The 14,123-nt window shown below is 46.0% G+C and overlaps 1 protein-coding gene across 1 annotated transcript in view; it reads left to right on the top strand.

Annotated features, from left to right (window-relative positions):
• The first annotated feature begins 13,266 nt into the window (after positions 1 to 13,266).
• The window catches only part of LOC144145132 (uncharacterized), a 29,583-nt gene continuing 28,726 nt past the window's right edge, over positions 13,267 to 14,123 (top strand). Inside the window, exons 1-2 of the mRNA XM_077676639.1 lie at positions 13,267 to 13,612; positions 13,986 to 14,082. Coding sequence (XP_077532765.1) covers positions 13,490 to 13,612; positions 13,986 to 14,082 — 220 coding nt within the window. The 5' untranslated portion in view covers positions 13,267 to 13,489. The remainder of the gene's footprint in view (positions 13,613 to 13,985; positions 14,083 to 14,123) is intronic.

Below are 14,123 nucleotides of genomic sequence, written 5' to 3'. Positions count from 1 at the left end.
CAATAAACATAAACTCCGTCACTTAGTCTGCACCGAAACCGGTCACAAGTTGTAGGACCAAACAAAGGCCACGGCACAAAAAAAAAAATCCAGAAATTTTGAGAATTGTCTATTAATGTGTAAAAATTCGTATGCGGTTTTCCGTTTCCCCAACCTCGCGTTTTCTCGCATACGTTAAATGCTTAAAGCCAGACACCTAATCACGTGACAGCTGGGGATCAGAAGACACGTTCATTTTGTCAGTTATTTCTCAGTTCTCTTTTTTTTTTGTGTTTAGACACACATAAAAGCGCAATATTGCCTAAAACTCTCATTTATTAATTTATTTTCAAGATATTTTTTTCTTTTTCTGAGTTTCCTGCAACGAACGGTGGTTGCCAGATGTGGCAGATTTCGCTGTCACTGTCAAAATTGGGCGACTTTGGTTTCATTTGGTTATATTTTTTTGTTTTTCTTCAATTATTCACATTTATTCTTAAAGAGACAAATGGACTGGCAAGCTAGTACACCCTTTGCGTTGAGGTCAAAGAATGCTTACGCATTCAAAATACGGAAAAATAGTGTACCACGTTTTTCAACGCCTTGGCCGTTTATCTGTGGCAGGCTTTCTTGCACACAGGTGGTAAAATGGGGAGGGGAGGTGAGGGAAGGGGTGGGGGTTTGTAGCTTAGGCTGTCGGTTGGTTGAATTACTTTGACTCTCGATATAATGACCCCTCCAAAAGCGGGAGTCCCGCTTCAGTTATCAGGCTCCCATCCTGCCATTAATAGACGGCACAATGATTAAGGTTACAGGAAGAAAATGTAAACTGCCGCGATGTTTCGCGGCCATACGTCAATCTAACTCGTACGTAAGGGCCTTTCTTTTGAAAGCACATGTATCGAGGTATCCCACCGTTAAGGCTGGTGTGGAAATTGTAGCCACTGAAACAAGTGAAAATCATTTAAACTGGTAGAAACGAATACTAATATCAATATTTTAATTCGTACTCAAATCGGGTGGAGCGAGATGTACAGCGCCGCAAAGAAGTGCCCATATCAATGAGCCCCATACAAGCGTCCGATGAGTTTACATTATCGTTCGTGCATCTAAGAACCCAACACATCTGCTTAGACTTCATTTCACCGCACATATCCGCTCACGACACCTCCTAAACATCAAAACCACCGAAGCAAACACGACAAACACAACGGAAGGCTGCGCAGTCCACTGCGCAAATCCATTTCAGTGACTGTGGAGCGCCGAGTGGCGGCGCCACCCGTCCAGCTGCCCGGTCCCTATAACAGCAATCTATAGAGAGTTATAGCAGAACAGAAAACCGGTTCCGGTACGGTATACGGTACGCCGGCGCATGCGCACAACCAGTTCTACCGCGTCAGCGCACGCGCTATAGCGCTGGTCGCCTACCGGGTACAGTGCCGGCGCCGGCTTTCCACTCTGCTATAAATCTTTAAATGCACAGAATAGAAAACTTAAACTGGAACGTCAGCGTCCCCAATAGTGGCTTAGACTGAGACAATTCACCACGGCACAATGAACGTGATCAAGAGGCGAGTTGTAGCTATAGCTTCAGGAGGGTACCACGTTGTACCTATGGATGCACGTTCTCGCTTGATTTGGTACGTATCTGAAGTACGTAATTAAGAATACGCCGACCACCAGAGAAAATAAAACAATGACGTTTCGGCACCCCGAACGGGAGCCTTGTTCACACTCTGTTACTCCTGTTCGTATCTGTTACTCCTATTAGCGCTGCGCCTTGTCGACTACCTGGTTACTCCTATTTCGCTAAAGTGTACCCTGAAAACACGATAAAATTAGTTCTCTCAATGACCGTGCACTTTCTGCAGAACGCTTACAAGACCCTAGAACCTTGTGTCTTCCTGTTGTGGTTCTCTGTAGCCGACAAGAGGATGTCTGGGTGCCACATTCGTACGGGTTACTCTGGACGCCACCAATCTTCGCCGCCGCCGCCGTTTGGATGACCGTGTTTGCGATTGCTAACAGCGGCTTCCTCAGGCTCAAGACGGTACGTGACGCCTTTCAAAAGCTCCACTCATGATACTGGATCTTTAACTTTGCACCCAGGAGACAACAGCGAAACAATGGTTTGGGAGTTCAGTGACGCGGCAGGCTAATAAAATGTTCTGGGGTGCAAGTTGCCATCGCTCTTCCTTTGTAAAGTTAAACGCAGAAATTTTAAAGCGAACGCCTTATATATCGCATTCGAATGTGACCTTGAATGGACGCTGGCTTTGACGCGAACAGTACCAAAATCCGGGGAAGTCCGGAAGGGAATCAAAGCGTGCCAGCATTGGCGATGAATAACGATACCGAAGTTAATTATTGATTTATTAGTGGTTGATCCTAATGATTACCAAGGTGGCTTAAGGCGGTTTTCCGTTGGATTAGGATCGGTTGATGTTCATTAAGGTGAATAACGATGAATTATGGATTGATTAGTGATTTATAGAGCTGATTATTAAGGTGGTATTAAGGTGGATTAGGTCATTAGGATGAGTGAAAGGATTATGATAAATTTAGGTGAATTAAGATAAATCAAGGTGGAGACTAAGATGCAATATGGTGGATTAGGGCGAATTAAGATGAACCAAAATGCATTAATGGTAGTCAAATAGCGCGGGGACTGTGTCGACGGGTGGACATGAAACGGTATACGTCGCAATAATACGCCAACGGGCTTATGTGACCCTGGAAATTTCTTTTCATGGAAGCGTATGCTTGATTAAAAAAAAATTTTGTCGATAAAAAAATACTATAATTGCGTGAATCTGTAGTATTAATGCAACAGGCTTCCCGGAGTACATAAAATTTAAACCATACCTGCATTCCGTTCAAATTTTGGTGTGTTATGCAGAGAAGCTACACCATGGCTATAAAGATCAGAGTAACGGAAAGCTACGATTGAATTTAAATTGCATGGGGATGTTCGAAGTGCACCGAAATCTCCCCGCAAGAGGCCTTTGCCATAGTTCGCCTGAATTACAAAAACTCCCGCCACGGCCAGCAAAAAGAAAAAAACGAAAACGCGTTCTTGCACTGAGTAGCACAACGCCTTAGCCGCTGTGCATGCGAAGGGCGGGGGTACTCTGCAGTCACATCACTTGACGTGTGTGGGATGTATTTGACACTCCTCTACATTGAGTTTCGTCGAAGGTGTCGCCCTTGTCCCTTCCGTGTAGTTCGAGCGCAGAGGCACCCCACTCACCTGTGTGCATGACATCTTCCCTTGCAGTTCTTTTACGGCCTGGTGCTCATTCATCTCGCCAGCTCACTACTGCTCCTCACCCGGGCCTCCACTCTTAATGGCGCCTTGCGAGGACTCAGTATGCTCGTGCACGCCAACTGGACCTCCGCAATGAACTGGCAGGTATTGGCGGGATATAAAGGAGCAAACAAGTAACGCGAAGCGTTTGCAAATAGCTACAACATAAATCACAGCGGAAGATAAGACGCGTATATTCAAATTGCCGATCGCGCGAAGTACGTGGTACGAGTAGTTTGCGCATGAGAGAAAGATAAAGTAAAAAGTCTATTGAAAGGAGAATAGGTCGCCCCGAGAGACTAATCTTGAGCCTGCTACTTCTAACTTGGGCAAGTGGTACTGGAATAAAGTGACGACTGAATGTAGAAGGTCTGAGATGACGATGGAATCAAACAATAAATCATACACACTTAAGGCTCATCTATCATGCAATCGGGCGTAGCAATATGTACCACATGAGCATCGTCGGTATGAAAAAAACAACATATGAGAAATGAAACCTACAAACTATACTAACACTCTTAAACAGTCGGCCACTTGGCTGCACCAAAATTAAAAAAAAATCGAGCCGTTAGCGTCGAAGGACTAAACATGGCATATCACCAGGGCTACAAAACACGCCGGACTACGAAAACGATATGCACCGTGGCATGCAGTGCAAGCACAACGTTGGCGCTCCGAATATCAGGGGACAGATCAAATTTTGATGCCAAAGCCTTGAGTGCCCCATTTTGCTTAAACAGTGCTGTTTTCCGGGGGGAAAAAATGGCGGCCGTTGGAAATAGTAAAGAAGTAAAAAACAAACGCGTTATCAAAAACAAACTCATTGTTATGTGCCGCCAGGTCTTTCGTTGATCGATCGGCAACACGTGATATTTGTTTATACATGGGCGCAGCCATTTTGTTTCTGGGCGTCTCTCTCTCTCTCTCTCTCTCTCTCTCTCTCTCTCTCTCTCTCTCTCTCTCTCTCTCTCTCTCTCTCTCTCTCTCTCTCTCTCTCTCTTTCTCTCTCTCTCTTTCTCTCTCTCTCTCTCTCTCTCTCTCTCTCTCTCTCTCTCTCTCTCTCTCTCTCTCTCTCTCTCTCTCTCTCTCTCTCTCTCTCTCTCTCTCTCTCTCTCTCTACGCTAGAGCGGCCGGTCGCACTCTGCCCGTCACAACCGGCGGCGGTTTCTTTGGAAGAGATGGCAACACTGCAAGCCAGAAACAAAATGGCCCCAAAACGCTTCCGGGTGCACTAAGTGACGGTACTCTTAAGCGTAGCTTATTTAGTGACGCTAGAAATCCTATAAAGAGGCCCAAATACGATGTCGCAGTAAAGGAGTTGTTAAACGGGCTCTGCAACACATCTAATAAGCGCTCTCAATCTTTCCTTCGCGTTGTGAAGGCCATTGTGAAGGCCATCACCAGCACGGAGCGGCGCTGCGTGATTTGGTCGCCACAGCAGACCGCTTCCGTTTCTGCTCGGCTTTTGTGGCTTTCTTAAGTGGACGTCGAATTCGTTTGCTGCTGCAGCTGAAAGAAAGCCGGACAACAGCCGCTACACCACTGTAATGACGTAATTAGGCGCTCGAAGAACGCCAAGACCGGGAAAGTGAGAAAATTCTCTTGAGCAAGTTTCTAAACTGTCTGATGGGCACAGAGTTGTAACTTGTAGCTGACGTACTTTGTGACCTCCTACTCTGAATACGGAATTTATTTGTGATTTACATTTATCATTTACAGAAAAGTTTAAAAACGGTGTTTCAGAGTCCTTTTAATACGTATCGCCAGGATTTCGCCTCCAAAGCACAGCAGCAAACTTAAGTGTCGCAGGAAATGTTTTGAGTAAATAGTGCGCCGAATTTTTTCTATTTCCCTGCTTCGCTCACCTCGATGCCGCGTTGGGGAAGAGAAGCGACGTGAGCGTTTTTAAAGCACGTACGCCTTTCTTTACGCAGATGTGGTCGCGCGCACTGTACATGTCCCTGGAGAGCGTGGGTGTGGTCACTACCATCTTCCTCGGCGTTGAACGGTTCAACAATTTTAATAACAAGTTTCAGGAGTGAGTGCATTCCGAACTTAACACTGCGGGGTGTAACGCCTCATTTCGGGATACATGTTTGAGTTTACCTCTGGGAATCCCGATGCAACACGTACTTTTTTTCGCCGATCCGACAACCACCCCACAGTATAGGAACAAATACACTATCATAAATATGTAAGTGTAGGACCGCACGGCCTCAACGGTAGCCTGCTAGGTATGACATCCAAGCGGTATTCTGAAAGTCGTGCGCTCGAATGCCACCCAGGGAAATAATCTTCTCCATTTTTTTCGCCATAAATTATGCAAAATATTTTCCAAAAATGAAAAAAAAAATGACCTACTTCTTTTATGCCTTCGTCGGAGTTCTTCAATGCTGTCTTTCGTCTTTATTTGCAGTCAACGAGCACCTGATTTCCTGTTCTTGCAGCATTAAGATACAGGCCGCTTGCTTAGTTGCACTGGCGTCAGTGAGGGATATGACGTCATGGAACTCTTTGCGTATCCCGGAATAAAACACTTTCGTGTTAGAAAGATCGACCATGACTTTTTTTAGTGCAATCGGAGATGTTCTAATACACTGTCTGTGGCGTTTGGCACGGAATGGCCCTAATCTTATATATCACCCCGTTTCAGAGACGTGATGTTCGTTCTGGCGGCGGACACTGCGACCAAGGGCATCGGCACAGTGACGGCATTCCTCTGTTTGGGCCACCTGTCTTATAGCACCGGACTCGACATCCACATGCTGGTCGACACTAGTGAGTACTCCCTCTCACAATGAATCCCGTGACGATAAACGTCGCCTACTCGGGCCTAGGGAGCCTGCATCGATGCCAGCGCCGCCAAATAGGGTGGAGACACCCTTTGAACGGTCCCGTGCCGCCGCTCCTCCGCTGGGCGTCATATTCTCCCCAACGCATATAGTACCAGCACCGCCTAATAGGGTTGAGTCACCCTATGAAACGTCCCGTGCCGCCGCTACTTTGCTTGGCGCCATATTGAGTCAAACTCCCCAACGCATACAATGCCAGCACCACCGACATAGGGTGGAGACACCCTTTGAACGGAGCCCATGTCGCCGCTATTTCGCTAGACGCCATATTGCGTCAAACCATTCAACGAGTGTAGTTAATACCACTCTAAACGGGGTCGCCGCGTGTCTCGCTGTGCGATGCCGTTTCTGGTGCGGTGTTGCCGCGTAAGCTGTACTTGAAAGGTGTACTTGTACGTTTTCAGTGATTAGTTTCGCACGAGCAGTAACAACCAGCCAGGACGACCAGCCGTTGCTTTCCGCAGCGCACCGGCTGGGCGCTGAGTTTAAATTCCCCACAAGACCTAGCAACTGGAAATAACTTGAAAGATTAAACGATCGCGAGTAAACCTCATCGCAGGCAAAATTGTACTGCGCAGACTTGCTGCAGTGTCTTGCTGCGGCACCGAGCGAGCGACCCAGAATGGCGACGCCAGAGAACACGCAGCTCCACCATGTACGGCGGAGACGCGCGTGCATCGATGATGATGGTGATTTTTTATTTTATTGGCGCAAAGTCCGCTAGGGCAAAGAGCGCCAAACAAAGTTAACTAACACAAAAAGTAGGTACTACAACCTATAAGCCAGACAAATAGTACAATCAAAGGCAGTGGTGATGGCTGGTGTAGGGCCAGTTTCTTATTATGCATGATAAGAAAGCATGTTTTAAAATTTCTACTTCTGATAAATACTTAAAAACAGATTTTGTAGCGTAAGCTACAGTGGCCGAGGTTGAGCAGTTTCCCGTGGACCCTGAAGGGCCGTGCTGCGCAAGCGCGAGGAGCATTGGATTGGATTCGATTGGATTTGGATTGGAGTCGATTGGATTGAATTGGATTGGATTAAATTGGATTTTATTCTAAGTTCAATTCAATTGGAGTACGGCTGTGTAGAGAATTGCGTCGGCACATTCGCCGGTCTGCGCATTCCAGAGGAGTGACGTCATAGTCCCGGCAGACGCACTGGCGCCGGCGCGTGCCCAGCTTTGCGCCTTCGTTGCGCAGTAGTGAAGTCTGACGCTGCGCCGGAACCGCTTGATAGCCGTTCCGCGTTGCTTCTGGGGAGCTGTGCTGCGCATGCGCGAGGAGGAGTGGATTGGACTGGACTGGACTGGACTGGACTGGACTGGATTGGATTGCATTGGATTGCTGAACCTTAGCTCACGCTACATATATCCTAGCATAGCCGAGCTAAGCCACTGCTAATTTTTGTACCAGAAAACCGTATATATATACCCCAAAACCCAATTATTACCCGAAAACGATATGTGGGGTGGGGTGTGTTGCCTGTAGAGATGCGAAAGTGTTTGTGTCATGTTGTGTCGAGTGCCGTGCATGTGGTTGAGTGCCGTGCATGTGGCATCCAATACATTGGCCAGACGGACACGGCATTCCGCATGCGCTTCAACAACCATCGCGCACATGTTCGTTCACTCCCGGATCTACCCTTATCACGACATATTAACTCCGAAAACCACCCGTTCGACTCCATCAGGGTCACACTTTTACAGAGTGTATTTTCTACTACAAGAGAACGCGAACAACGTGAATCTTACATTATTTACAAATTCAATACCGTAAAGGCAGGAATGAATGTTAGCCCAGGCATTATGTCGTCTATACATGCTGTCGATAATCTGGCTGCAGAATAACCCCCTATCTAAATTGTAAGTTTCTGTGTTGTTTAAACAAGTAATCAAGCTATTCTTATTTTATTTATTCCCTTCCTGGGGTGTCCTCACAGGCGGCATATGCCACAAACAACATCGAGGCGCCCGCCGCCGTTTACTCCAACAAAGGACCCGCGCGACTCCCGCGTGCGGTTAGAGGATTAGTTAAGCTCCTTCTCCCTGGGTCATGGTCAGGGACGACCCTGTCGGCTGCCCGTGCAGGGCACAAGAATAGAGCTAAGAATGATGAATGGCGCTCGCCCGTCCTGCCGGTAGGCGGAATCGTGCATGCTTTGAGCCACAGTGCGGAGATCGTACCTACACTCTTAACGAGCCTGCCTGTTGGTTTTGTAGGGTTGGCGTCACTGAGAAATGTGTGCGGCTGCGACCCCTTCCTGTAAACTCTTCCCGTAAGGTCAGTGACCATTAGAATTCTGTGCCTCCCAGTGATGGTGTGAGAGCGTCCCTGTTACTGCTTTGCGCTTCCGTTTCTTAAGCAGAGCGGCCCCCCTCTGAAGCGGGCGCTACCTGTCACTCGTTCTACAAGCTGACGAACGATGGAGGACAGTGTTTTTGAAAGAGTTGTGTACTCCTCTCTCTTTTCTGCATGTTTAGGTTTGTTTTTGTTTTGCGTTTTCTTTCTTTTCTTTTTTTTTCTCTCTCTCTTTTTTGCAAACCTTCACCTCACGTCGCCGAGAGCGTGTTTGTTGCTACATCTCTCCCCAAATCCCCCCTATCTCTTTTTTCGGCGTCGTTGGACGACGAGCTTATAAATACGTGCACAGAAATACGAAATGTCTTGAGAAAGATCGGCATCCGATCGAAACGTCGACCAATAAACAGTTTTGTTAGAAGCTATACCCATTTTTTACTATTTGCTACGGCAACCAAAGACAGCCCTTCTCGCAACACGCGCCCCACTCTGGGCGCGTGTTTTTTTTTCTTTCTTTCTTCTGTATAATTAAAAAAAATGTTTACTTAATTAACTGTAGTGAAAAAGAAAAGAGCCTAACCACACCCCTATGCCTCCTTTGGCATTGTAGACTGCTGACCTATCTTTCTGTATATATATATATATATATATATATATATATATATATATATATATACCGTAATTACCCGATTCTAACGCGCCCCCGATTCTAACGCGCACCCGATTTTCCAGGCAAAAAACCGAAAAAATTTGCACCTCCCATTGTAACGCGCAGGGAACTTTGTGAGCAAGAAAAAGGAATGCGAGAGAAACGGGCGATTTATTTACCGAAGTAATCTCACTCATCTCCCACCTCGTCGCTCTCCGAGAGCTCCTTGTCTTCTGCTGTCCGCAACATCTTGTCATCGGTGCCATAAAGCGCGTTCGCGATGACACACTTCTGAATGAACGTTCAAACATGTTCGATGGGATCGTGGCCCACGCCTTGCACGCCCATCCGGCGAGCTGCTCCAGAGTCGTACGCTTCAGCCAACCGCTCGTTGTGAACATGTGGGAGCCGCTCGTAAGCCGTGGAGGCGGCGCACCTTCGTTGTCGCTGCTGCCATTGCTGTTATCAAGCGCGAAAGTGGAATAATTTGACGATTTGTGTGAACGCCGATATAAAAGCCTAGGTGCCTAGATCCGAAAAATTGTTGCTAAAAGCTTTGGCGCCATCTTGAGATGGCGATTGGTGGAACAAAATTTCAGCTGTTTCGCCAGTTTCGATTTCGTATCCGATTCTAACGCGCATGCGATTTCTCGGCCTATTTTTCCGGAAAAAAGGTGCGCGTTAGAATCGGGTAATTACGGTATATATATATATATATATATATATATATATATATATATGTAGCGAATCAGAATAGGAAATGAGGGGCTCGTAGAAATAACACAGAAATAAGGGTTGGCAGTCAAGAAAACCTCGGATAGCAAAGGGGAGGTTGTGGTAGGTCATTGAAACCGATAAAGAATTTGGAAAGAAAGAAAGCGGAGAAAAAATGCCCGCCAGGTGGGATCCGAACCCACGACCTCCAGACCGGTATCGCACCTGACCGGTATTCTGGAGGTCGTTGGTTCGGATTCGACCTGGCGGGCATTTTTTCTCCGCTTTCTTTTTTTCCAAATTCTTTATCGGTTTCAATGACCTACCACAACCTCCCCTTTGCTTTCCGAGGTTTTCTTGACTGCCAACCCTTATTTCTGTATATATATATATATATATATATATATATATATATATATATATATATATACCCTCTCATCCTTTCTCTCCAAAAATTACCCGAATATCAACCCCTGGCTGACTTCCCTGTGACCTACTTCGCGGCTCAAACTATACAACCTTCTTTGCCCCTCCATATCTCCCTCTCCCCCGACATACTCCCAAACCAATCCGCTTTCTCAATTTCACTTCCTTCTTTCCTTCTCCCCTCTCACCTGGGGACCTACCCCTATATAAAGCGTGCCAGCCAGGCGAGAGATTGCCCTGACGAAAGCAAGTCTCTTTGCTGAAACGTTTGCAACAATCGTGCTTTTACCTTGTTCAAAGTTTCCTTTGCTTGTGTTCTCTACCATCTTCAAAAGTTCAACTGCTCCCTATATATATATATATATATATATATATATATAGCTGGTAACGCCGGTTGCTATTAGGCTGCGCTGGGTATATCGAGTGCCACGCGTTCGCGCGTTGTTGTTAACTGTTCTGACCTCTGTACTCGGCCATCGCTGTAAATCCCCTTAGCAGCCAGAGTGAAAATAGGCCCCTTCTTTGTCCGTTATACGACATCAGCTTTAAAATGGAACGTGTCGGCTGTCAACTCCGATAACTTTTACGTGCTGCATAAATATCCTTAAGATCTCACAGCCAAGGATTTGTAATTTAGAAGTATGAATAATAAAGCATTAAGCGAAATGACCCATACCCTTGTTTAACACGACTAGCAAGAAAGAGCAAATAATGTCTGGCAAAAGCAAATACCTTTTCGAGCTCATCTCATTTCTTCTCGACTTCTTTGGTTTTAATTCCAGCCCTTTTTTACAAAAAAAAAAAAAGATTCATTTCGCGCGGAATAGTTTACAAAGAAAAATTAGGGTAGTCAAATAAAAATCAGCACGACTAGTTCTAAAGTTCGGGCACCAAGTGCGCCTTCTCAAAATATATTTCCGACCCGCGTTCGGAAACACTTTGAGATGTCATGCGCTGAAGAAACTACCCTCCCAGGAACAGTTTCCTACAGTTTGGTGCAGTGATGCAAGGAGTGTGCGGTCCTGCGGCAGATGCTGTCCTCCTCTTTTTCCTTCCCCGCAGATTCCAACTTTGTCGTCAGCCTCACTCCACAGGCGTTAAGCCTGTCGCCCAACGCTGAATTCTGGAGTCGTGTTTACTCCCTCTGGCTTGCTTCCATGATGCTTCCCAAGTTTGTGAGTATTATGCACTCTGAAATCTATGTTTCCGACCATTAGTTTGTTCCTAGACTATCAATTACCTTTACCGCCCCCCAATAGAACGTTGTTGCCATGGGCTAGCAAAAGATACATCGTGCTCACTGTTATCATGCCTGGAGACCGTTATCCAGTCATGACACGTCCGATTCAGCAAGATTCCTTTAAAGCGAAAGCTTTCTTAGTGGGAACAATGGCGTCCTGTCCAACAAACTAATGTATTTTTCCATAGACCGTTTGGTCGACCAAAAACCTACGATAAGATCTCTGGACATACGGCGCATTCGTGAAACCAAGCTTACATTGCGTCAAAACAGTCACTTGAAAATATCGAAAAAGGGAACGGCTCTAGATAAGACAATACACGCATCGATCATGAAGAGGGAATAAAATAGTACACCTTTATCTTTAGAACACCTTTAGTACACCTTTATACATTGAGACCGTTCGTAGATGCGTTTGTTTAGTGTGCGAATGATCGTCGCATGGGATCGTTCTTTGATGCCATTTGGGTTTTTGAAGGTTTGACGATCGATTGTATGCACGTTCAGCGAAGGTTAACTTGGACGCGCTTTTGAAGCAGTTTGTGTTGATGTTAGACAGCTTTCGCACTTCCTCAGGAAGGGACGGTAGATGTTTTTACTAGATTGTATTCGTTATGACGTATGACTTGGTAGGGAGTTACATCATGGACACAACTCAGGCAGACGCATCACTCGCACGCGGTCAAAAAGCTGAAAATCTGGCCAACCTTACCAGAGCTGTAACCTGGAGATCTTTCGGTATCAAAGCACCTCTCGAAACTGTCTAAGCGCAGCAGTGTTTTCTGGGAACTTTATCGAGAGTGTTCTGGTACAGTCGCATTTTTTGTAATTGTGTTTATTTTGTGAGAACACGAACGTTCTTTCCGATCAATTTCTCGGGGTACAGTGTGCACTCGTATTCCTATGATAAATTACAGTGAACGAAACAACCATCCATTTGGCTTTATTGAAGGAGGAAAAGGTTGATATTGCTTTGGAAGCAGGCATTTTTTCTTTTCATTTTTCACCAAAGGTCTGGCAACGTCACTGAACGTTACCTACGTCAATGTGATTGCCTCGACCTCCCTAACGTCACTCGAACTTTCCTTGTTCAGTTTAACACCCTCGGCAACTGGAAAACACTTCTGCACAGCTCAATCGCTTACAACTCTCCTTTCAGATGCCTTAGTATGAGGATCCATCGATTTGCTCTGCACCCTTTCTTTGTACTTTTTCTTTTGTTCACTTAACGTTTATTTCACTTAGCCCTTCCCACTGCAAGTATAGCGGGCGTAACCTTTCAAAGATCAAACAAAAGGTGTTACGACTACTCACGAATCATCCATGGATAGGAAGACTCAAGAAAAATAAGAAAAAACTAGTCTACGCCAACCGCGGTTAAAACAGCACGCAACTGTACAAAAAACGACAACACGGACGCGCTTACGACACGGAGCCCATCTGTGTGGCCATTCTGTGTCGTTGTGTCGTGTTTTTTTTTTTAAAGCGAAAGCGTTCTTAAGGGCACTGTGTCAAAAGCTAATGCATTTCCCCATAGACCGGTTGGTCGACCGAAAAGCTCTGATAAGATATCTAGTCACACGGCGCGAGTGTCACACCGGGCTCAGTTGCTTGTGCCAAAACAGTTATTTGAAAATCGCGGCAAGGGAATTGTTCAAAATTCACGCATCGATCCTGAAGAAAGTACCTGTACCTCATAAACCCCGTATCAGTGTACAGTTAGATCGTTTGTACATGCGTTTACTTGTTGCACGAGAAATCGTCGCATGCGCTCGTTCGTTTGCGATATGGGTATTTTAAGGTTCCACAATCGATTCGGCGCACCTTCAGCGAAGGTTGGACGGATAGCGAAGTTTTTAACGCACTATTGACGCAGCTTTGATGGGAGGAAGCTTTCGCACTTCTCTCAGTTTTCTTTAGGAAGGTGTAGAAAAGTTTGGTATCGAAAAATGCCATCGCTAGCCTGCACCCATTCTTCGCATTGATTTCGTGGCAACTCCCCACGCATTGCAGCTGATCATGCCGGACATCGTCATCGAAGTGTTGGCCGCATCCCACCCGATGCTGCTGGACAACAGGAGGGCGGCGCACTTCATCATCTGCGCCCTGCTCTCCATGTTGACTTTCGCTTCCTGCGTTCCTGTAAGTGAAACGTGCTGATTTTGTTTACAATAGCCGTTGTTAAACGCAAAAGGTGTCTTAACAAGCAATGAACTCCCGTCTTATATCAATCTACTAGATGTTTGTCTTTTATTCGTGTGCACGTTTCTCGCCCTTATCAGTGAACGAACTTTTTGACGGAGTTAGCAGATAATTTAGATTTGGCAACTTCAGCTTAAGAACGTTAGACTGCAGCACATAACCTGTTCCATGCCCGGACTCAAGTATTACTTTCCTGTCGGACCTACAGCAAGTTGCCTTTGATAAATAGCTGAACTAACTGCGGCCTTTCTTAAGAATATTTAAGCGGGAGTAACAGAGAGTATTCTTGTTAAACTTGCTTTTTACTCTTCAGGGTGGTGCCAAGGTGGTTTCTGTTATCGCGGCCCATCAAAACATCTTTCGCCTTGTGCTTCTTGTGGTCGAGGCGATGGCCATCCTCCAATTCTATGGTGAGACACTCTTGTGTGCTCGTTTATTAGATGTGGGACAT

The sequence above is a fragment of the Haemaphysalis longicornis genome, unplaced genomic scaffold, assembly GCF_048455015.1.
Source record: "Haemaphysalis longicornis isolate Haplotype H1 unplaced genomic scaffold, Haemaphysalis longicornis Haplotype H1 scaffold_7, whole genome shotgun sequence".
Classification (NCBI taxonomy): Eukaryota; Metazoa; Arthropoda; class Arachnida; order Ixodida; family Ixodidae; genus Haemaphysalis; species Haemaphysalis longicornis.
This window is presented reverse-complemented; position numbering and strand designations above follow the sequence as displayed.